A 25882-nucleotide genomic window follows, 5' to 3' on the forward strand; every position below is an offset into this window, starting at 1 on the left:
CCCCCTCCCCCTCCCCCCCCCAAAGATAAAAACCCCTATACACCAATTGGGGTCATGCTGATCCTATGTAGCAAGTCTGGATGTAATCCGCCCCAACTGTAGGAATCGCGTGACAAACAAACAAACAAGCAGTCAAGGCCCGGTCACACCTTGACGTTTTAGCCAGCGATGGCAACGTGTTAAAATGTATGTAAAACGCTGGCTTACGTTGAACTTTTGATGTTTTTTTTTAAAGATTCGGACGTATTCATAGCGACTTGGTCTTATGTGTAACGCATTGGTAACTACACAGAACGTTTCGTTGTGTTATAGATAACTTATACCAACGAATGCTGAACCTGTTGTCGGCCTACACAACCGATGCCCAACGATAGTCTAACTTAGGCATAGCGCGTTGCACGCATCGCCGACGATGTCGTGACGTAGTCTATTAAAAGGCTGACGCACAACGATTCGAATCATAACTGCCGTAGAAATGGAAGGGTCAAAATCGCGGTCACACCTTGGCGATCTTGCCAACGTATGCCGACCTAAGAAAAATGTGTCTAAAACGTTGGGGGCACGTCGAATACGGCATGGGTAAGTTTGGTATACGTGAGTAGAACGCTAAATACGCTATCATAAGTCGTAGTAAGTAGAGTACGTCAAGAAATTTTGAACATGTTCAAAATTTTACGACGTACTCGGCGTATGACACACGTTCTGCATGCGATGGGGATAAGTTTTACACACGATATGTGGACGCTTACACACGTCCACAAAGGCTACTTATAAGCTACTCATAAGTCGAAACACGTCGCGGTAATGTCTTTTTTACGCGAAACTTATTTCTAACTTATGTTTGACGTGCTTTGAACCAATTCTTTACGTAGTCCCAACACACATCGACGTATGTAGACGTATTCCAATGACGTCTTCCGGTCGACAAAAAAAAAAAAAAAAATGAACGTGTTTCTAGCTTACAACTGCCATATAAAGACGTGTTCCCAGCGGTTTTGGGAATTGGTATATAAAAATGCTGCTCATAAAAGGGGAACCCAACAGTGTTTTCGAGTCCTTTTTGAGTTGATGTCCATGTCAGCAGTAACAGTATCAGTATCAGTATCAGTATTAGTATTAGTATTAGTAGTAGTTTGTTCATGTTGGCAGTAGTAGGTGGGTGTGAGGGGGAGGGTGTGGGTTATGATGGATCCTCCTTGCGTCCGCGTGTCCACGGGTAGGTTCATAGGCAGCCACTCAACGATTTAAATGGCTGCATCTCCACTATTGAAAGTAGACGCTTGCGCTCAACAATTGGATTTTTTTTACACTCAACGACTTTGAAATGGTACCACTCAGCTAGTTTCATTGTTTACAATGAACGATTTAAATTGCTGTCACTCGCCTTTGTTTTTTTTTTTTTTTTTTTTTTTTTTTTTTGACGCTGGGGTTTGGAAATTTGAAGCGTTTCTTCTGAACGTGTTAAAACGCTCAAACTCGACTATTTTAAATAGACGCTGCCGATGGACAGTTGGAATCATAGCCAAGCTAGACATCGAAGTGTGAACATCCTCGTCATGCCGAAGAAAAGTTTGAAGAATGCTGCAAATAAGTGTCCTGGCCGTGGCCGTGGACGCTGACGCAAGGACGATCCATTATACCGACGTCTTTCAGCCTATGAGTAACTTAAAAGTAACGTCTGTCGATGTGTGGCAACGATCGCGTAACGTGCCAACAACACGTTAATCATAGGTTAGAAATAAGTTTCGGGTACGCTAAACATTACCTCGGCGTGTCTCAACTTATGATTAACTTACAAGTAGCATGTGTTGACGTCTGTCAACGATCGCAGACCGTGCCTACAACTTGTGGCCAGCGTAGCGGAACGTCTGAGTCATACGCCGGCATACGTCGTGAAATTTCAAGCATGAAAAAATTTGAGGACAACCGAAAAGTACAACGTTTAAAGCCAACGTACAACGACTTATGGCAACGTACTACGACGTATGCCAGCGTGCTCTTAATGTTATCAAAACTTACCCATAACGTATTCAACGTTTGCCAGCGTTTTAGAAAAAAAATTCAAAAATCGGCATACGTTGGCTAAAACGTCAAGGTGTGACCGGGCCTTTAGAGACTGGTACTTACGAAATCGTCAACTTGACCTCTGACCTTGTCGAATAAAAGCTGTCTCTCGAGAAGGTAGTGACGCAAACCAGAAGTTTCTACGATGATTCTGTACCAAACCATCAAAAATCGAATATTTTGGATGTTTGACCTCACTGTGAGCTTGACCTTTGACCGACTTTGACCAAAATCTAATTAGTGCGAGCTACCACCCTCTTGAATCACGTGGTGTAATTTGAAATTGGTAGCTTCTTCCGTTCTCGAGTTATCATTTTTTGGATGTTTGACCTCACTGTGACCTTGACCTTTGACCGATTTTGACCAAAATCTAATCAGCACTAGCCATCACCCTCCTGAATCACGTGGTGTAATTTGACATTAGTAGCTTCTTCCGTTCTTGAGTTATCATGTCTACAAACAAACAAACAAACAAACAGAAACGGAAGGCATCAATATACTTACGAAATATTTAGATTTCGTAAGCAACAAACAAGCAGTCATAGACTGGTACTTACGAAATCGTCAACTTGACCTCTGACCTTGTCTAATAAAAGCTGTCTCTGGAGAAGGTAGCGACACAAACCAGAAGTTTCTCCGATGATTCTGTACCAAACCATCAAAAATCGAATGTTTTGGATGTTTGACCTCACTGTGACCTTGACCTTTGACCGATTTTGACCAAAATCTAATCAGCACTAGCCATCACCCTCCTGAATCACGTGGTGTAATTTGACATTGGAAGCTTCTTCCGTTCTCGAGTTATCATTTTTTGGATGTTTGACCTCACTGTGACCTTGACCTTTGACCGATTTTGACCAAAATCTAATCAGCACTTGCCATCACCCTCCTGAATCACGTGGTGTAATTTGACATTAGTAGCTTCTTCCGTTCTTGAGTTATCATGTCTACAAACAAACAAACAAACAAACAAACAGAAACGGAAGGCATCAATATACTTACGAAATCTTTAGATTTCGTAAGCAACAAACAAGCAGTCATAGACTGGTACTTACGAAATAGTCAACTTGACCTCTGACCTTGTCTAATAAAAGCTGTCTCTGGAGAAGGTAGCGACACAAACCAGAAGTTTCTCCGATGATTCTGTACCAAACCATCAAAAATCGAATGTTTTGGATGTTTGACCTCACTGTGACCTTGACCTTTGACCGATTTTGACCAAAATCTAATCAGCACTAGCCATCACCCTCCTGAATCACGTGGTGTAATTTGACATTGGAAGCTTCTTCCGTTCTCGAGTTATCATTTTTTGGATGTTTGACCTCACTGTGACCTTGACCTTTGACCGATTTTGACCAAAATCTAATCAGCACTAGCCATCACCCTCCTGAATCACGTGGTGTAATTTGACATTAGTAGCTTCTTCCGTTCTTGAGTTATCATGTCTACAAACAAACAAACAGAAACGGAAGGCATCAATATACTTACGAAATCTTTAGATTTCGTAAGCAACAAACAGTCATAGACTGGTACTTACGAAATCGTCAACTTGACCTCTGACCTTGTCGAATAAAAGCCATCTCTTGAGAAGGTAGCGACACAAACCAGAAGTTTCTCCGATGATTCTGTACCAAACCATCAAAAATCGAATGTTTTGGATGTTTGACCTCACTGTGACCTTGACCTTTGACCGATTTTGACCAAAATCTAATCAGCACTAGCCATCACCCTCCTGAATCACGTGGTGTAATTTGACATTGGAAGCTTCTTCCGTTCTCGAGTTATCATTTTTTGGATGTTTGACCTCACTGTGACCTTGACCTTTGATCGATTTTGACCAAAATCTAATCAGCACTAGCAATCACCCTCCTGAATCACGTGGTGTAATTTGACATTGGTAGCTTCTTCCGTTCTCAAGTTATCTGTACCAAACCATCAAAAATCGAATATTTGACCTCACCGTGACCTTGACCTTTGACCGATTTTGACCAAAATCTAATCAGCACGAGACATCACCCTCCTGTATCACGTGGTGTAATTTGACATTGGTAGCATCTTCCGTTCTTGAGTTATCGTGCCTACAAACAAACAAACAAACAAACAAACAAACAAACAAACAAACAAACAGAAACGGAAGGCATCAATATAATTTCGAAATAAGGGAAGAAAGGGGGAAGTGAACGTGAATTTAACGTTCCATCTCTGTTTATTTTTAATATTTTTCTTAAAAAACGGGGACAGGATACAGGAACAACGTAGGCATGATAGGCCAAATATCCTTCCCATGCACCAAACTTCCCTGTGTGTCTTTGTGTAACGTTGTTAAGAACAGGAAGATATGGGGAGGGGAGGACAGAGAGTTTGGGGGCGAGGGTGCATGGAGTTGGAAGAGGGAGATTGAGATGTTGGAAATGGGGGGGGGGGTTGAGGACTTGGGTTGGAAGGGGGGTTGAATACTTGGGGTTTGGGGCAGTTGAGTACTTGAAGAAGAAAGGGGGTCTATAAAGTATGTCTATAAAGTATGTACAAGTAGAATGTGAGCATGTCGATAAAAGTTGACAATGTTGGGATTGAGGGGTTTGACGCTTTTGAGAGGGGGGAGGGGTTGAGGACATTAGGTTGGGATGGGGTTTGAGGATTTCAGGTAAGGGGGAGGGGAGCACAGAGTTTGGCTGTGGTGGTAGGGGGGAGCAGAGAGAGGACAGAGTTCTATAGATATAGTACATATTCTATATCCATAGAATATGTACAATTAGAATGTGAGTATGTGTATAAAGTATGTACAATTAGAATGTGAGTATGTCTATAAAGTATGTAAAATCAGAATGTGAGTTTGTCTATAAAGTATGTACAATTAGAATGTGAGTATGTCTAAAAAGTATGTACAATTAGAATGTGCGTATATCTATAAAGTATGTACAATTTGAATGCGAGTATGTCTATAAGGTATTGTTGTAGTTTCGCCGGTGCGTCGCCATAAGCACGACCACCAGATGGAGCAGTGGAGTCGTCTCGGCTCGATCGCCTGGAATCCAGTCGTAGCTTCCGGACAACTCTGGAACCCTGCTACGGGTGCCTTAATGCACCATAAACTGTCAATATTCTGTCCGCGCGGTACAGGGTCAATCGCCGAATCTCTATATACCTAATTATCCACGCAGACAGAAATACCGAGAATTTATACCTCGACCGAACTCGTACGGAAGCGAGCCGCTTAAGCGCACTCGTTCCGCGTGCATTGCCGAGCGGTTTTATCGCCAAGTTCGGTCGGCCCGATTATCTTGTTACCCCGGCAATGGCCAGCTACTCCTTAACACGCACGACACACCCAGTCAATGGCAGAAATGGACACGAGGAGCTGATTATGTACATTCAACAATAGGATATTTATTACAAGCTAGTGTGTACTAGGTGCGGTGGGACGCAAGAAGCACGCGGGCCACCATCTACTCCGCTTTATTGCGCGACCAGAAGCACAGTCTTACCACCCCTAGCGGGCGAGGCATGATATACGAAAACCCAATCATGTGACACAGCACACTCCTCCCCCCGTAAAATGACCCGTCACATAACGAACGGATAATCACAACATGACCATCAGAAACCCATCAACACTCAAAATCCTCCAAGTACCGTGGCCGCACCCTGACCCGCCTCGGACGGGCAGCGCCACCAGACAGTCCAGGCTCATACGCCTCCCGGCTCGGTCGAGGTGACACCCTAGCCGGACTCGTACTTTCCGCAACACCAGCTACTCCCGACTGCCCAGCCTGCTCGACGTCCCCGGGTAGGACGGCATCAGGCGAAGACCCCCTCGACGCCGGCCCAGCCAGTCCCGGCGATACAACGTCAGGTGCCGGCGAGACTACCGGTGGGGGCCCCGCAACGTTCGGCTCGGGGAGGTGTGGGGGGGGGGTGACTCTGAACAGCGATCATGCATCTGATCCACGTGCCGCTTCCACACATCCCCACCATCAGTCCGCACCATGCAATTCGCCGGCCCCAGCACCCCAGAGACTACCGCCGGCACCCATTTGGAACCGTGGAAATAATCGCGTACCATCACCCGCTGCCCCACCTCGAAGCTGCGCAGCCGCGTCGGACGTGACATTGCCCCACTCCCCGACCCTCCAGGTCGCAGCAAATCTAGCCTGGACCGCAAAGCCCGTCCATAGAGACGAATGGCAGGCGAGTCACCCGTGACAGGATGAACTGCGTTCCTGTAATGGAGCAAAAAAAACATCGACCACCGCCTGCACAGGTGCAACACCCCCCCCTGCGCAAAGCCCGCTTCAACATCTTGACAAACGACTCAGCTTGGCCATTCGTCTCAGGATGATACGGTGCGGACCTTAGATGTCGAATACCATTCTGGCGCATAAACTCATCAAATACACCCGCGATGAACTGCGGACAATTATCAGAGACCAGGATCTCCGGCAACCCTTTATTAGCAAAGATCGTCCGCAGCTTCTCTACCGTAATGCTTGCTGAAGTATGCTGCATTACTACAACCTCCGGCCATTTAGAGAATGCATCAATCACAATCAAAAACATCTTGCCATTAACCGGTCCCGCAAAATCTACATGGACCCTCTGCCAAGCTCGGTCTGGCACAGGCCAGAGACTCGAAGCTCGACGCGGGTTATCAGCATCTGTTTGGCACGTGGTGCAACGCTTAACCAACTGCTCAATGTCTTTGTCCAACCCCGGCCACCACAACAGGCTACGAGCAAGACTCTTGGTCTTCACGATGCCCAGGTGACTGACATGCAGTTCTTCCAAACACCGCTGCCTGAACCTCGGTGGAATCACGGTCCTCATTCCCCACATTATGCACCGTTGGACCAACGACAGCTCCGCTGCGCGTGACGTTAAAGGTCGAAATGCCGGTGTCGAAGGCAGACCGCTCCAATTCCCCGTAGAAATCGCCTGGACGACACGGGCAAGCACCGGATCACGAGCCGACTCCACCGCGACCTGCCTGGCCGTGACCAGCCCGCTTTGGACCTGGTCCAGCGCAAACACATCGACCCGGTCGCCCAGCTCAGACGCAGGTGGACCCTCCACACACGGCAAGCGTGAGAGCCCGTCGCAGTTAGCATGCTTCTCGGTGCTTCGGAACTGAATATCATAATCGTAAGCACCCAGAAACAGACACCATCGCTGTATTCGCGCGGCCGCTAACACCGGCACCCCGCGTTCGGGTCTCAGGATGAATTGAAGCGGTTTGTGATCCGTCTGTAAAATGAAATGCCGTCCCAGCAGATATTGATGAAACCTCCGCACACCCCAGACGATGCTGAGAGCCTCCCGTTCGATCTGGGCATATCCGCGCTCTGCTGTGGACAGGGTCCGGGATGCAAAACAAACAGGCCGCTCGGAACCATCGTCCATCCTGTGGGAGAGCACTGCCCCGATGCCATATGCAGAGCTGTCGCATGCCAATAGGAGCGGACGCGCAGGCTCGTAGTGCACGAGGACCGTATCCTCTGAGCAGCCGCTTGACGCGGTCGAACGACGCCTGGTGTGCAGGCCCCCAAACCCAGCGCTCGTCCTTCTTGAGCAACCGCGTTAACGGCGCAAGTTGTGAGCTGAGCCCGCGCACGAACCTTTGGTAATACTGGGCCATACCAATGAACGAGCGCAGCTGCGCCTTGTCGCGAGGCGGTGGCATGTGCTGAATCGCCTCCACCTTCCGAGGACCTTTCAACAGCCCCTCCGGCGTGATGATGTGCCCGAGGTATTCCAAGCGCTGCTTGAAGAACGCGCACTTGTTCCTGTTCAAGCGCAGGCCGCACGCTTCTAGCTTCGTCAGCACTCGGGCAATGTTCGCAAGATGCTCGTCCGCAGTTTTCCCCGCAATGAGCACATCGTCCAGGTAGGTCTGAGCGGGCAGGCCAATGCAAACCTGATCCATGGCTTTCTGCCACAAAGATGGGGCCGAAGCAATCCCAAAACAGAGTCGGGTATATCGATAGAGTCCTTGACACGTGTTGATTGTTAAAAGCTCGCTACTCCCGGGATCCATCGGCAGGTGAAAATATGCATCACGCAGGTCTAGCTTCGTGAAGTATCGACTCCCCGCCAATCGCGCATATATTTCATCGATTGACGGCAATGGATATTGCTCCACGCTGAGCCCCGGGTTAACTGTGGATTTGAAGTCCCCGCACAATCGGACGTCTCCATTCCGTTTCAGCACCGTGACCACCGGGGTGGCCCAATCCGAGCATGACACCCGTTCGATCACTCCACAGGCCTCTAGCCTATCAAGTTCACCCTTGACCTTGTCCCGCAGGGCATACGGCACCGGACGCGGTTTACAAAACCGAGGAATCACCCCCTCTTTCAAGAAGAGTTTCGCCTCCATGCCCTTGAGTTTTCCAAGGCCGTCTCTAAACAACCCTTGATGTCTTTGAAGAATCTCCTCCAACTGATCTTCCCACTGGCTCGGCACGGGTTGCACAAGGTGAACTGTGGCCCAGTCTAGCCTGATGCGGGTCATCCAATCTCGGCCGAGGAGAGATGGCCCCCTCCCCCGTACGACGTACACCCGAAGCGTGGCGACCTGGCCTTGGTACCGCACAGACACGTCTGCCATCCCGACTGGCGTTATCTTCTCGCGGGTGTACGTGAACAGCGCGAGGTTTGACCTGATAAGCTTCAAGCCGTTGAGTCTACGCGCGGTCTGTTCGCCGATGAGCGACACCGCTACTCCTGTTTCGACCTGGAACGTGATCGGGGTTTCGTTCACTTCGACCTCCACCGTCATCGGGCGCGCCGTCGTCGGGCCAACTGAACCCAGGCTCAACAACGGCCGCTGGTTCCACCCCGAGTCGCGTCGCACATCGCCGTCCACGACTTTAACGGTGGCCGACGCCCCACGGAACACACGCGCCAAATGACCCACCTTGTGACAATTCAAACACACGTTGCCTTTATACGGGCATGCACGGCGCAGGTGTCGACCTCCACATCCCAAGCATGTCCGCGGGGTCACCCCGCCGCACGGCGACGTCCGACCCGCATGGAAGGTCGTGCGCGCGTCCCGGGGTGTTCGTGATGGCTCGAACATCCCCGCGAGTCTGCTCAACCGCCATGTGTGCTCTCATTTTCTCCACAATGTCCCGAAACGCCAGCCCGTCATCCCGGGGCCTGTTCGGTGCCACTAAATCACCCAGCAGCCGATAATGCTCCGGCGAAAGCGAAGCGAGCAAGATTGACTTCTGCTTGCTCTCGTCGACCACATCGTTCGCGTGGAAATAGCAATCCAATTGCTCTGAAAACGATTCGAAGTCGTCCCCGTCGAAAACGGGCATAAGTCCGTATGATCCCATCTTCGTCAGCCAACTAGTGTGTACTAGGTGCGGTGGGACGCAAGAAGCACGCGGGCCACCATCTACTCCGCTTTATTGCGCGACCAGAAGCACAGTCCTGCCACCCCTAGCGGGCGAGGCATGATATACGAAAACCCAATCACGTGACACAGCACACAAGCAATGGGGGAATTGCTCGGGAACACGTAAGGGAAGATTTAAACCGATTATTAGAAGACACGTATGTACAGCACGGCACTTTTGCAATTCACGACTTGCCAGACTGGCACCACAAACAGACACACGCACACCCAGACACAATGATTGGACCCTGGAGGTCTTTATTGTGGCTCTCCAGTCGAGGAGGACAGTCTGGCTGTGAGCCAGGGGCGGCAGGCTACCTGGCCGTGAATGCACGGCTGGACGTCCCATTCTCTTGGGACTCCGGGTGGCGTCGTCGAACCAGCCAGGCAGAGCCTCCAGTGATGACAGGAAAAGCTCAGTAGCTGGGATGAGGTCGATGATAGCAAGAAGATTTCCAAAGTGGCGATCCGGGTCAAGGTTGATGCCCAGAGCAGAGAGAGAGACCGAAAACCTTTCAGAAACCGATCTTTATAGGCCCCTCCCCCGTCCAACGACCTTCTGCGCATGCGCCCTCGTCATCCCTCCCATTGGACAGGAAACAACGTGCGACTCCTTGTCCGCTCCCCATTGGACAGGCGCGCGGTGGGCGGGGCACTCCCATCCCTCTGGGCCGAGCCTCCAGCGGGGGGCGTTTGGTGGCTCCGCCTACCACTTCACCTCAGACCGCGTGCTCAATGGCGATTATCTTGGATCGGAGGCTGAGCATGGAAGACGCCTCCTCTCTGCCGATTTTGCCACGGAGGGACGGCATGTCTGTATCAGACTCCGCCCACACGCGTGCCTGGAGAACGTCGAAGTTCCAGTTCCATGCCAAACGCGAGAATGGCGCCGTTGTAGTATTTATTGTAGTTCTAAAACAATTGTAGCGCGTTTACACTTATTCACCCAAGAGACTAAGGAAAGGGATATCTATAAAACACGTACTTATCGAGATAACTGATCTATAGGACTGGAATGTCTGTGTGCTCATGGCTTCAAGATTCACAACAGTATGTACAATTAGAATGTGAGTATGTCTATAAAGTATGTAAAATTAGAATGTGAGTATGTCTATAAAGTATGTACAATTAGAATGTGAGTTTGTGTATCAAGTATGTACAATTAGAATGTGAGTATGTCTATAAAGTATGTACAATTAGAATGCGAGTTTGTGTATCAAGTATGTACAATTAGAATGTGAGTTTATGTATCAAGTATGTAAAATTAGAATGCGAGTATTTCTATAAAGTATGTACAATTAGAATGCTGATGCAATGCCCCTATTATCAGTACACTGGTACTCATTTCACCAACCTCGGAAGGATTACAAGCCAAGTCAACTCCACCAGGTGTTAATTAAATGGTAAAGGGGCTCAAACTCAGGACCCTAAAACCCCAAGCCAGCCACCCTAATCGCGAAGCCAACACCAGGCTTCCAGTCATAATCCTTACCATGTAATAATGCAGCAACGTCAAAGCTCAGCTGCATCTTTGTTTGAGGCTTCATGTGGTTATTTCCATGAAAGAGACTCCTCCAAGTGTCCTGTGGAACCAATTCCAGAATCCTCTCTGCAACCAATGTACAGCAGGATCCAACAGGTTCAACACACACCACCGTTTCACGAGAAGAAAGACTGTGTCGAGAAACCTGTGGCCTTTCCAGCCGATGGTGATCGATAACCTCAAGTACAAACTGTTCCAGCTCAGCATCAGATCTTTCAGAAACAAAAACAAAGAAAAGACAATATATATTGTTGTGGTTCTCAGAACCACATGCATACAACAGATAGTTGTCCCGAGTCAGTTATGCCATTAATATACGTGCAGATAGACCCCTTCCTTTTGTGTAGTGGGAGGACAAGGGAGTGCATTGCGATGGGCTATTAGTTAGGTTTATTAAATAATTTTCCCCTCAATTTCACTTCCCACTCTTCCTCTTTTCACTCCTGAGGTAAATCTGGCTCGCTTGCCCCCTCGTCTCGTCTACCATAACCGTGCACCAGCGTCTACCCGAAACCAGACATGTGCAGCGAGTCACGCAGTAAGGTGGGCGGGCTGCACCAGCGTCTACCCGAAACCAGACATGTGCAGCGAGTCACGCAGTAAGGTTGGCGGGCTGCACCAGCGTCTACCCGAAACCAGACATGTGCAGCGAGTCACGCAGTAAGGTGGGCGGGCTGCACCAGCGTCTACCCGAAACCAGACATGTGCAGCGAGTCACGCAGTTAGGTGGGCTGGCTGTACCAGCGTCTACCCGAAACCAGACATGTGCAGCGAGTCACGCAGTAAGGTTGGCGGGCTGCACCAGCGTCTACCCGAAACCAGACATGTGCAGCGAGTCACGCAGTAAGGTGGGCGGGCTGCACCAGCGTCTACCCGAAACCAGACAGTGCAGCGAGTCACGCAGTAAGGTGGGCGGGCTGCACCAGCGTCTACCCGAAACCAGACAGTGCAGCGAGTCACGCAGTAAGGTGGGCGGGCTGCACCAGCGTCTACCCAAAACCAGACATGTGCAGCAAGCCATGCAGTAAGGTGGGCGGTCTGCACCAGTGTCTACCCGAGGCCCAGCCCAGGCTGGCGGACCACGTGAGGGATCGGAGTCAGTCGGAGCGCCCGACTCGGGTGATGACATCGGATTCGGCATGGCCCCCTCCCACGAGCTTCGGGCCCTATAAAAGACGGATAGGTCCCTCCGTGTGAGAGAGTGTGTGTTTCACGCTGCGTCTCCTGTCCTCGACTCCGCCCACGTCTCGCCTCGACGGCCCGCCTCCTGTTCCTCGTCTCCGCCCACACGACGTCGAACCGCCTCCTGCCTCTCGACTCCACCTACTGCTCCACCCTCGTCCTCTGGACTCCTCCCTTCTCCACTCAAGCTCCTCCTGTTCGGAACATGATCTCCACACGTACGGCTGTGGGCAGAACAACGCAGCTATTGTCGGGTGCCGCACCACGGAGCATCCCTCCCCCAAAACACCCAGGTACCGAAAGCTATAACCTCAACCCCCTCCCTCCCTGGCTGCAAAAGTCCTTTTTAGGTCATCTCTTCGAGCATGACCTAATAATATTGGTGTTGAGAGGAGAGGTGACGATCCGTCCGTCCGTTCACAATGAAGTTGAAGCGGAAGATCTGGTCATTAGTGACCCTGATAGAGGTCGATGAGACGTACACGATGGTATGACTTTCAAGGTCACCGAAGGTCAAGGTCAAGGTCACGAGACCTTTGAAGTTGCGAAAATGACGATTTTCAAATTCTATCTCCTCCGCCATTTCTCAAGCGATCTTGAATTTGATTGTAGCAAATTAATCTATGGGACAATATCTAAATTTTGGTCGGGCCAGATTTGCGATATTCGCTTTCGTTTTCGTGTCACGTGACTTCAAAGTTGGCAAAAAAAGCGAAAATGACGATTTTCATGCGAAAAATGACGATTTTCAAAATCTATCTCCTCCTACATTTCTCAAGCAATCTTGAATTTGATTGTGGCATATGAATCTATGGGACAATATCTAAATTTGGTCGGGCCGGATTTTCGATATTCGCTTTCGTTTGTGTCACGTGACTTCAAATTTGGCAAAAAAAATGCGAAAATGACGATTTTCAAAATCCATCTCCTCCTACATTTCTCAAGCAATCTTGAATTTGATTGTGTCATATGAATCTATGGGACAATATCTAAATTTGGTCAGGACGGATTTTCGAATTTCGCTTTCGTTTTCGCGTCACGTGACTTCAAAGTTTGCAAAAACTGCCCTACCTTCAAGAGGCTATATATTTTCTCACAGAGATGACCGTCACTCCCGCACGGGTGTATTTTTTCCATTGGGGTTTATTTTTCTGTGTGTGTGTCTGAGTGTGCTGGCGCCTGTCTGTTAAGTAAGCCTGTCGAGGATCTTTTATTGTTGTTACTGTGAATAATCTCGCGTCAAGTCTGTGCTGTGTCTGCTTTCGTAAGTTGCTTGTATAATTGTCGCACCCCACACCCCTCTCCTCTTTCCCTGCGTTACATACCCAATAAACCTTTGTTGTGCCACATACTTTTCCTCGCTTGCTGTAAATAAACAATTGTTGTAGAAATGTTCCCAGCTCGCCTTTGTCTTTTCCCTCATTGGTTCAGCATGGTTCGAATCCAGGTTTAGTCGGGTCTTAATTCCCAACGGTCCGTTCCTTCGAGCCGGTACGTCCTTGGCAGTGTCGCTCGGCTGCATCCGATCCAGAAAGGTGATCCGATCCGGTCGAGTGATCCGGTTCAGACAAGGCGTACCGAGGGCGTCGTTCCCCGGTGGTTAATTTGGTAACCCGATTCCATAGGCGGGAGGACCCTAGGTCACGCGGTTGAGTTATTGGCGTCCACGGTCGGTTAAACGACCCGCCGCGTCACGGAATTATCTGTGAGTGAAGGCCTTCAATTCCGGGGAGTCTGGTGGGAATCGACGTAGCTTCCTCCACCTCGTGGTCTTCTCACCCGACCCCACCGGCCCGCAACAATATATATGTATGTATATATATATATATATATATATATATATATATATATATATATATATATATATATATATATATATATCAAATGGTGCAAGCTCAGAGAATGGAAATTGTCATAAGTGCTTTAAGAGCATCTCTTATGCAGTGTATTGGTACGGTGCGATGTTAATGGTTGTATGTCGATACGGAACGAATTGTTTGTTATGTTTGACTGTAATGTTTGTTGTGGCAAGATGCTTCTTCTAAAACTGGAATACAGTAGAATAGTTAACAAGTTATAATGTTGAAGTTAGCCTTTAAGCTGCATGGAAGATCATGGAAATAAGAGAACAGGGAAATTTAGTACTTCAGGAAAAAAAAGAATCATCTGGCAATTGCAAGCAATTTGTGGAGGAAGGACTTTCGCTAATGTACTCTATCAAAGTGTAGACACAGTCGTGGCCAAAAGTATTGGCACCCTTGCACTTTTTTCAAATAATGCACCATTTCTTGTCGATAATTGTTGGAATTAAAAAATATTTTGGTATCCACATATGCATTTCTTTGGTTTGTTGTGGAACAAAACAAAAAAAAAAAAATCTGAAAAAATTACTAAATCTTAGCTTATTCTACACAGAAATCCTAAAATGGCCCGGACAATATTATTGGCACCTTTTAGATTTTAGAAGTTGTTAGAAATAATTAGATTTCATGCAGGTGATTCTCCTTTACTTTGGAACTGAACTCACCGATGGTGAGTTGCAGGTATCTGTAATAGAAAAAAAAATCACTCATTCAACCAGTTTGAATCGGGAAAAGGAGTCAATCTGCTGTTTTCTGTCACTGTGCACTGCAATGAGCATGGATAAAGGAAAAAAGAAAACCAGAGAATTGTCTGAGGAGGTCAGACACAAGATTATAGCCAAGCATGGACAATTCTGGCCAAGACAGTGCAGACATTTCTTTTGTATACACTGTTCAGGCTCGTATGAGAGCGAACACACAGAATGAACAACAAGGGGAGCAAGAGACAATTATAGGGGGAAGGAGGAGGGGGGGGGAGGGAGCAAAGACAGTGGGGAACAGAGACATTAGGAGATCTGTGGAAGGGAGAGGGATTGGGTGGGGTACACGGGGTAAACAAGATGGACACTACAGGGACTTTCACGAAGGAGAGCAGGGAATTTGAAGGAGGTGGGTTTGGGGTGGATTAACGGGGGTAGAAAAGATCATGGTTTTGGATGGGGGAAGATAAGAGATGGTGGTGAACAGCTGCTTTGAAGACCTAGAGGGAAGAGTGGGATTGAAGATAGTGTGGGAGTTTGTTCCAAAGCTGGGAAAAAAAAGAGGAATGAAAGAGTGAAGGTGAGCAGTGATTCTTGAATTTGGTAGTTTCACCAGAAGGTTGTTGCTGGTGGACCTTGAGCACCCTGTGGAAATATGGGGGGTGGGAGGGACATATCTCAGACAGAGCAAAGGGGGAGGGGGCGAGGCCAGAGAGGAGATGGTAGAAGACAGACAGACCAACGACCTGTCTGCAGTGAGAGAGTGAGAGACCCAAAGACTCAGCCTCATCGCGGAAGAGACCAATGATCCTAAATGCCTTGGTTTCCACGGCGTTAAGCCAAGAAAGCTGAGAGGTGGGAACACCAGCCCAGAGGGGAGAGCAGTACTCCATCAGGCTGCAAACGAAAGCTTTGTACGTGGTCAGGAGCTCAGGTGTGCCAGAGAAGGACTTTGCACGACAGAGGATTCCCAGTCGGCGACTGACTTTGGAAGCCAGCTTGGAAATGTGGCTTTCCCAAGAAAGATCATGGCAGATCGTGAGACCCAGAATCTTGAAAGAAAGGATTTATTCAAGAGGATTGTTGAGAAAGTAGATGAGGGCGGGGGGGGGGGTTCTAGACGGTCCTTTTGGAGAGACATAGTGAGAGTGTGAGATTTGTCCGGATTGAAAGATGTGTTCCACGTGTTGGACCAGTTTGTGATTTTATCCAGGTCTGAGGAGAATGAAGAAGCTGCTGCTTGCCGATCTGAGGGATGACAGATGGTACGGCAGAGGATGGAATCATCAGAAAAGCGATAAAGAGGATTTTCCAGAGAGTCAGAGAGATCATTGATGAAAAACAGAAAAAGAACAGGGCGCAAAGCACTGTTCCAGTGTTCACTACTTTAAAAATGGGTGCAGAGGAACTCCATACCAGCCTGGACAGGAAGAAGGGATGAAAGAACTCCATTTAGGGCCACACATTGACTGCGACAGGAGAGGAAGTCTGCGAGCCATGAGTAGAGATGTCCTTGGATACCATAGGAAGAGAGTTTGGTGAGCAGGATAGGGTGCCAGACTGTATCGAAGGACTATGGCCTATATGTCAAGGGAGATGGCTCTGATTTCATGTCTGGCATTGAGTACCTCCATCCATTGTTGGGAGAGCAGAAGTAACATATCCAGGGTAGAGTGACCTGGTCTGAATCCAAATTGATGATCGGAAATTAAGCCATTCGAGAAGAGGAAGGATTTCATGTCTGAAGCGATGATGGATTCCATAACATTGCTGACAATTGGGAGAAGGCTGTTTGGTCTGAATTTGCTTGGAAATGTTTTTGCACCTTTTTTATGCAGAGCAGTGATGTTTGCTGATTTCCAAGCAGATGGCAAATTACCCCAAGCAAATGAGAGGGTGAATAGAACAGAGAGAGGGTGAGCAAGAGCAGCAGGGCATGTTTTTAGGACACATGGGCTGATTCCGTCTGGACCGGTTGCAGAATCAGAGTCGAGGTTTGACAGCAAGCTCTCCACCTTGTCAGGAGAAAAGGACACAGAGTCCAGGAACACCTGGGTGCGAATACGTAAGGTGGATACAGAAAGCGATGGGTTTGAGACACAAGATTTCGAAGCAAACACGGAGTTTAGGCATTCAGCCTTTTCACGTGCCGTGTCAATTGTGCAGCCTTTACCTGTGGAATACACACAAATTTGGCATTCAACTGCCTGTTGGTTTGGACATCAATTGATTCAAGAACCGTCGGGTTCTGTGACAGGAATAGTCAGGGGCTAACTGTGCAAACCATGAGGCAGAAATTTATGTGAGCTGGGCACCTGTATTCTGTAGTTACTCAAACAAAGAAAGATCACATTTCACCTGTGTCATTGGTTTGCTTTTCTGGCCAAGTTATTGGCTCAAAACACCCAACATTGAGAAAACGTCATGGAATATTTGACTTTGGAATTACAGACAAGACAGTCAACCTTAGCAAAACTTCTGAAGTGATGTGTGCACCATAATAAAGGAGCAGCACTTCAAAAAATGGTGCATATTGCTTCCTTGCATGACGCTCAACATTTCAAAATGATGGAGTACAAAGCGTCGTAGGTTGGCAACCATTGTGCAGGCTTGATGGGCCGAATGGCCTCTTGCTGTGTTGAAGTTCCTTGGAAGGGAAGTCATCTATCTTCAAAATATATATATATATATATATATATATATATATATATATATATATATATATATATATATATATATAAATAATCGCACTGTGTCGTCTGTCTGAAAAATTTGAAAAGCTGCTCAACATTCATTTTTGAAATGGCAGGAGAACAGGGTTAACATCCCTTCCAGTAATCTTTAAAATCGATATGAACATCTGGATTGAAGTAGATTTAACACAGATCTTCATGGAGTAAAACAGTTTAAAATAGCTAGATTTTGCCCTCTTTTTTTGACAAATCCAACCTCCACCGGCTGATGCTGCACCACCATTTTGTGGTGGGTTGGTACGAGTAGTTCATAGCTTTGAGTCTGAGTGAAACCAAGAGGGCAACACAATTAACCTTTTCAAAGTCCATGAAATAATTTAAATTGAAAGATGAACTTAAACTTTTCCCGTCACTGTAACAAAATAATTGGATTAACTTAAACTTTACTTTTGCTGGTAGATATACAAGATCGATCGATAGATGAGAGCAAGCTCAAAGGTGAACTCAGCTCTGCTTTCCATCGCAACAGGTTATAAGCACGTGGTCCGGAATAAAATGTGTTTTTTGAGGAAAAAAATGCAAAATAAAATGCACCGTTTCGAATTCATTCAGTTATCATCACCAAATTCTCACAATATTAACGATACCATATTGACCAGAAATTCTTATTACCTTCGCATTCTGCGAAAGGTTATGTTTTGGTCGGCGTGTATTTATTTATTTATTTATTTATTTGTACTCTTGTGATTCGTATAACTCAAAAAAGTATTAAACCGAATTGCATGAAATTTGGTGGGATGATTGGTTATTAGCCAGGAAGCATTCGATTAGATTTTGGGATCGTTCGGGTCAAAGGTCAAGGTCAAGGTCAAGAAAAGGTCAAAATCGTCTTTTTACGATAACACGGTCAATTTTTATTCAATTTGCATGCAACTAACGCCAAAATGTTCAGAATTCAACGCCTCATCTTGTGATATGCAATATGACACAATGACGCCCATACTCTTGTTACCGGTTAGGGGTAAAAGGTCAGGGGGGTCACGACCTTGAAAAATATGCGGTTTTTGTCATAACGTGGTCAATTCTTGTCCGCTTTACATGAACCCAGCACCAAAATGTTCAGAATTTAATGCCCAATCTTGTGACACAATGACGTCATAACACATGTCACCGGTTGGGGTAAAATGTCGGGGGGGGTCACGCCCTTGAAAAATATGCGGTTTTCGGCATAACTCAGTCAATTCTTATTCGATTTGCGTGAAACCAGCATCAAACGAGATTACCTTCTGTTGTTGAAACGTTGTATTCACCGAGCTTGCGAGTGAAGACTCGCCAGAACGACGCGAGTAGCTTGTTGTTTAGTCCGTAGCCCCCGAAAGTCGAGGGGGGGTCATGACATTATAGATATGTGGTTTGTGTCATAAGACCATTCATATGAAACCAGTTCCCCACACTCATACCAAGAACAAAAAAAGTAGTGGCAGCGAAGGTATGCGCTCTACGAGTGCCCGTTCTAGTTCCATATTAAAGCTTTCAGTATCAACTATGAGACTTTTGCCAATTTTCCAAGGTGTTAAAACTACCACCAGTATTCATTGGCATCTTTTGTCCTTGATATTTAAACAATTGTATTTTTTTTTCCACAACAGCGAGGCTCATGGGGCAAATAAGAGGGTTATTGGGGCTGATGGAGACCATGGGTCAGGATTGAGGATGACACAAGGTGGCAGTGTACTGCCTGCTTGAAGCCTTGGAGGGAAGACCGAGACAGAAAAGCCTCGAGAAGGCGGTTCCATAGACAGAAGAAGTGAGAGATACGAGTCGAGGTGTGCAGTCATCCTGGATTTTGGAATTTTAACCAGAAGGGAGTTACTTTAAGTATGTGTGCATCCTGGAGTTGCTGGGGAGGGTCGGAGGACAGATAGCAGAGGGAGCAATGTTGGCGTCTAGATGGAATAAAACAGAGACAACACCGATCTGCCTGCGATTTGAGAGCAACAGACATTGTGGATCAGCCTCATCACAGGAGATTCAAATCATTCTTAGAGTTTTATATTCCACAGAATCCAGGAGAGACAGATGTGACACTTCATCACCAACCCATAGCAGAGAACAGTACAGTACTCAATCGAGCTGTGGACAAAGGCTTTGTAGACTGTGAGTAGCTCTCTTTTCTGAGGAAAGACTTGGATCAATAGAGGATGTCTAGTCTCCGACTAGCTTTTCAGGCCAGCTTGACTATGTGGTCAGTCCAGGAAAGGTCATTGCTGATGATAAGGCTTAACAATTCAAGACACTGAACCTCTACCAGTGGATGACCAAATGAGAGCATTCATAATGCTCTCATTTAAAACAAGACTGACAATATGCTCTCTTGAATTGGTTCAGTTAGAATCGGAGGAGAGATCAAAGGCGGAAGTGTTGTTATTGGAGCATATCAAACAGCCCGTGTTGTCGTCAAACTTGGCCAAAGCAAAAGGTTTGGTGTCCTCACATAGCAGGCAAGCCGGTGTTGGCTGTTTTCTATGAGACATCGTGCTCTATATAATTTTGGCCGCATCTCTCAATGGTGAAGAATCATTTTAAAAATTCTCATAGTCAGATCCAGATCCAGATCCAGATCCAGATCTTCACCAAAATCTAATCAGTTCATCCTTGTCACACACCCAAACTGTCCACAACTTTTTGAGATATCCTGCACACAAACAAACAAACAAGACAGAAAGGGGTGAAAACATAACCTCCTTCACCTTCGGTGCCGGAGGTAATAAGACTGGGGTACACAGAGCACTGGCAAAAGGTAAATTTCAATTGTTGCTTCATACTGTACATGATCTTTCAGTTGCCAATGCACCATAGTGAGGGTTGTCCTATTATTATCAATGAACCTAAAAAAATTCCAACAAATTCTTACAATGGCAGGACGTTGTGGTCAACCAGAACGAGCTGGAGAGATCCCTTTTTTGCCAAAGTCTTCAACTGCACATCATCTTTGCAAGGCAGATAATCTATGGATGGCAGAGCCAGCCTTCGGAACAGGTAGCCGATTTCAGGACGAAGAGGCAACTCAGCTCTCAGAATATTCAACATTGGTACTGGTCTTGAGCCATGCCTGGAAGACTAAAGATGAGAAGACAACGATTGGCTCAGGGTGAGAAGGTGAAGTTCTGGCGTTCACCAGCATGAGTTAAATCTTTCAATGTTCTTTAACAGAACACAAAGTCCATCTTTAATCTTAAACTCTCACCTGAAATAAGAACCATGCATAGGTTAAAGCAGCCACAGCAGAGTCCAAGTCACATGCCTCGTTCCCCATGACGACGGAAACTCCATGCTCCTCAAGCACTGCTGCCTGAAAACATCATGTTATAATTAATTTACACCAATTGACTATTAGAAAGCACTCACCATCTTTACAACAGAAACAAAAAAATCTGCCAAACATAAGCAGTTGGCACAGATTAGAAAAAAAAAAGAATAAAAAAGTGAAATCAAACAAAAGTTTTGTTGACATTAAAGTAGAGATGTCCAACTGTGCTGCTACAAAGGATGTTGCCAAAAGAAGGGGCTACCTCCAAAGAGTAAACACCTTTGACAGGAGACAGCGGATGCTCTAGCTTGCCCACTGGTATTGCCAACCTTCACTCATCAGCCGTGTACATATGGGGCATGGCCCTGGATAACTGAACGGTGACAGGCCAAATTCAAAGCAGCGTGGGAAATGGAAGCCCTAGTTTTATTTTACCCAAACGGCCCCCTGCCATTGCAATTAACCCGAATGGTGGGAAGGGAAGAATACACCACTCCAGAGATCGCAAACGGTTTAAGTATGAAATGATGATAATCATAAACAAGCACACTAATAAATTGCAACACAACTATATTTGAAGACAAGGGGCACAGATCAATAAAAGACCAAACAAGACAAGCACTGAATACATATCTTAACCCGTCCCACTACTAAAGCTGCATGCCTGATGACTACCGAGGATGGGTTGGGATTGGTAGGCAAAGAAAATGATAAAATTCCTCCTTGTGCACTTCAGCAACATGTCCTTGTGCATATACAATGGAATCTCTGCCCATTATGTGCTGGATGGGCCAGGCCCAGGCAGCTAGGATGGAGAGGGGGGTTTGAATTGAAGGGGTAGAGGGGGGGTGGAGGGTTTAATTACAAAAATGAGGAGAGAAGGCTGGTTAGGGGTCGTACACAAAATATGTTCCTCTTTTTGACGCTCTACCTCCCCCCGCCGTGACAATCGGTGACACTTCGCCTGACCCCCCCCCTCCTCCTAAAAAAATACGTGGCTCAAACAAAATACCCCCGCCCCCTCCAGCATAGCTTTCCCTCTCTAAATGGTACAAAACATCTCTGAAATGATTTATTCAGTGCACAAGCAGAAGTGATTGACTGCAAATAAGGAAAACATGATCTGGATAAAAATACTGTTGAGGGCCGGAGGTCCAGTGGCGAGAATGACTGCGAGGTGGGGAAAGTTACGTAGATTCCCACCAGACTCTCCGGAATTGCAGGACGTCGCTCCGGATAATTCCGTGAGGCGGCGGGTCGCTTAACCGACAGTGGACGCCAATACCTCCACCGCGTAGCGTAGGGTCTTTTTGTCTCGAACCAATTTACCTAATTAACTATGCGGTGTCGTCTACCGGGGAACCACGCCTTCGGCACATCTTGCTCGAACCGAGTCACTCTACCGACTGTGGTAGAGTTCCAACTACTGACTACCAACTCCAGTTCGGTTGCAGTCGAGCGGAACTGTCAAAGCCGTGCCGGCTCGAATGAACGGATTAATTATCGGGTATAAAAACCCTGCTAAAACTCAGATCCGAACCATGCTGGACCAATGAAAGAAAGGACGGAAACGAACTGGAACATTTCTACAGTAATTTATTTACAATAAAGAAGACACAGAGCAAGACTTATCACGGAATATACTGGAGTGAATTTACAATGTTCAAAAACACTTGTACAGTTTCTACTTACAAGATGGGCCCACACACTCAGATGATTTATTAAAAGACCCCTGCAACCAGAGAGGGAGAGACGAGCTGGGGGTCGCAGTTTGCTTGGGTACCTGCACGTTGAAGGGAGGGGTGCTCCACGGTGTGGCACCTGCTAATGGTCGTGCGGCCCGGCCAAAAGTCACACTCTTGGGGCTCGTGCCCGTGGAGGAACCCGAGCAGAGCAGTCGGAGTCCCAGGGCGGAGATCAGGGTCGCGGACGGGACCCAGGAAAACTCCATCGAATGCCAGCCAAATGCAGAACTCCACTCAAACGCCTCAGACTCCAGCTCAAACCGCACGACGCACACCAACCAACTCAACTCCTCAAAAAAATAAATAAATAAATAAATAAACTCTACACTCTGAGGATCGCGTCATATTTTTATGGACCTCCCCGAATGGGGCGGGGGCTCGGTGAAACAGACGTCACCGTCCGCCCCGATTGGACAGGGCCTCAACGGATCCTCCTCTTTCTGGGCAGGGTCTCGGCCAGACCTGGAAAACCCCGCCCCCTTCAGGTGTGTCTGGGTCCGCCAAGAAGAAACCACTGCAAGAGGATTTTGCCTCGGACAGCGAGTTGCCGGTTTGGCGGGTGAAGCGCTTGTTCGATAGCAGGTTGTTGGTTTGTTTGTTGGATGGTCTGTTGGATGATCGTTGGAGGATTCGTTGGATGGTTTGTTGGATGGTCGTTAGATGTAATAACCTACCAAAAAGGACATCGCAACACACACCTTTGATTCTCCCACTAGACAAAAGGAAGGGACCTGTCTTCACATGTACTTAACGGAATAACTGACTTTTGGGACATCTTTATGTTTGAATGCATATGGTTTCCAGATCCGTAACAATACAGTCTGATCTGAGATATTCTCCCAGACTGCTGACTTGATTTTTTCAAAGTGAAAATGGGAGTTCCATATTGGACGCTATTACTTGGTGGTACTGTTAGGCCATGTGTGTCAACTTCTTCTTCATCCAACCATTTGAGCTCGTCAGTCTAATTCGGTGCATCACACATCACACATCTGACTTCTAGCTGTCAGCGGGCGACAATGCGCTTCGATCAGATTTTTGTTGTCGAAACTGATCCAGAATCTTCGCGAGAGGGAGCAGCTGTGGTAGTTGTAGGAGAATAATGGTTCTGTCGATCACTCTAAGATGGCTGCACCCAGAAAGATGCCATCATGTGGCTGTGGCTCTGACATCTTCTACAATGGACCCAAGAACCTGCAACTGGAGGGTTTGGCCCACATTTTCACCTCCAAACCTGCTGACCCACTGAGGATGTAATAACCCCCATCTGATTTCCAATGAACCTTGCGTTTCCAGGCAAAATGTAAGCATTGCACAACAGCCAATCTAGCTGTGGAGGGCCAAGCTCCCCGAGTAGCAAGGCTCCACATCTGAGGGGCCTGGCTCCCTGAGTGGCAAGGCTCCACATCTGAGGGGCCTGGATCCCTGAGTGGCAAGGCTCCACAACTGAGGGGCCTGGCTCCCTGAGTGGCAAGGCTCTACATCTGAGGGGCCTGGCTCCCTGAGTGGCAAGGCTCCACATCTAAAAGGCCTGGCTCCCTGAGTGGCAAGGCTCCACATCTAAGGATGTTGCCTTAATTGCAGTGATTATCAAATCCATCCATTGGGACCATCCTCTGTGCAGAGCGTTGACGCTGCCTAAGCAGTCTCCTTGGCTATTGGGCACAATCCTGGATGGGTCACCACTCCGACACAAGATACCAGCAAGCTGGCACTCATTTTGCCGACCTCGGAAGGATGACAGGTCGAGCTAACCCCACCTGGTATTAATTCAGTGGAAAACGGGCCTCAAACTCAGGACCCTGGGATCCCAAGTCAAGGCCCTGTCACACCTTGACGATTTAGCCAGCGTATGCCTGACGTATGCAAGATTTGGCGAAAACGCTGGCACACGTCAAATACGTTATGGGTAAGTTTGTATACGTTAAGAGCACGCTGGCATACGTCGTAGTTCGCCGAGGTGTTAAACAAATTTTCCATGCTTGAAATTTTTCAACGTATGCTATCGTATGACACACACATTCCGCATAATGCTGGCCATAAGTTGTAGGCACGTTACACGATCGTTGACACACGTCGAAACACGTTCCTTGTAAGTTACTCATAAGTTGAAACATGTCAAGGTAATGGTTAGCGTCAGTGTTCCAGACTCCCTGATTGTTTGTTTGTTTCTTTTCTGCGGTATGACGGTGATGTTGACACTTTGATTTCTAGTGCGGTTATGATTTTAATCGTTGAGCGGCAGCCTATTAATTATATTATATTATAACCGCACTAGAAATCGAAGTGTTAACATGACCGTCATACCGCAGAAGAAAAAAAAAAAAACCATGGAGTCTGGAACACTGACGCTAACCATTACCTTGACATGTTTCGACTTATGAGTAACTTACAAGTCACGTGTGTCGACGTGTGTCAACGATCGCGTAACGTGCCTACAACTTATGGCCAGCATTATGCGGAACGTGTGAGTCACACGCTGGCATACGTCGAAAAATTTCAAGCATGGAGAATTTGTCTAACACCTCGGCGTACTACGACGTATGCCAGCGTGCTTTTAACGTATACAAACTTACCCATAACGTATTCGACGTGTGCCGGCGTTTTAGCCAAATCTTGCATACGTCAGGCATACGCTGGCTAAATCGTCAAGGTGTGACAGGGCCCTCAGCTACCCTAACTACCAGACCAACACCAGGCTATTGTGTGTCGGTGACCGGCCAAGGACTGCAACGCTAAATTTTAGTGTATCATTGCTGGGAGCTCGGCTGTGCCGCTGATGCAGTGCCCCCCGTTTCGAATAAAGCTGGTATTCATTTTGCCGACCTCCAAAGGATGACAGGCTGTCATTCCACCTGGTGGCACGACAGGAGCTTCATTTAACGGCAGAGCAGGGGCACGACCTCAAGACCATAACATCTGAAGCCTTTAACCGTGAAGCCAACATCAGGCGAACGTGTGTGATGCAAACGGGTCACTCCCAGTCCCTGCTTCCCGGTGCGAATCAAACACTTACACTTGAACGGCAGTCTGATTTATTTTTTTTCTTGAGCATGACTTAATGCGGATTACCTGGGTGAACACACCTTTGGAGCGACTGTTTGCATATATTGATCGTGTTACCATGGTGACCAGGCTCGTTAACCCCGAACCAGCACGTCATGCTCCGCGTGGTTCTTCCCCATGTTCGACCCTTGAACAAAATTCGAGGTAAACTCGCGGGAAAGACGCTCGAACTGGAACATCGTCACGTACCTGTGTTACGTTTCGGCTCTCGACGATGAACGTTGCAAAATCCATGTTTTCAATCCGGACGCATTTGATCGCGTCACAAACGGTAGTTTGGTTCTATTAATAGATATCCATCTGGCTTGAGATAT

General features: G+C 47.3%; 1 protein-coding gene across 3 annotated transcripts in view; it reads right to left on the minus strand.

Annotated features, from left to right (window-relative positions):
* Positions 1-25882, minus strand: part of PRUNE1 (prune exopolyphosphatase 1) — a 44493-nt gene that overhangs the window by 17811 nt on the left and 800 nt on the right. Inside the window, exons 2-5 of one of the 3 annotated variants that reach the window (XM_085899091.1) lie at positions 25758-25868; positions 20695-20799; positions 20362-20567; positions 10959-11221 (exon numbers count right to left, since the gene is read on the minus strand). In XM_085899091.1, the coding sequence (XP_085755217.1) occupies positions 10959-11221; positions 20362-20567; positions 20695-20799; positions 25758-25802 (619 nt within the window). In that variant the 5' untranslated portion in view covers positions 25803-25868. Of the gene's footprint in view, positions 1-10958; positions 11222-20361; positions 20568-20694; positions 20800-25757; positions 25873-25882 lie in introns of all 3 variants that reach the window. The other 2 variants (XM_085899092.1, XM_085899093.1) reach the window with 2 other exon arrangements.

This window comes from Eptatretus burgeri, chromosome 10 (assembly GCF_056783735.1).
Source record: "Eptatretus burgeri isolate ZD-2024b chromosome 10, Ebu_testis_v1, whole genome shotgun sequence".
Lineage (NCBI taxonomy): Eukaryota > Metazoa > Chordata > Myxini > Myxiniformes > Myxinidae > Eptatretus > Eptatretus burgeri.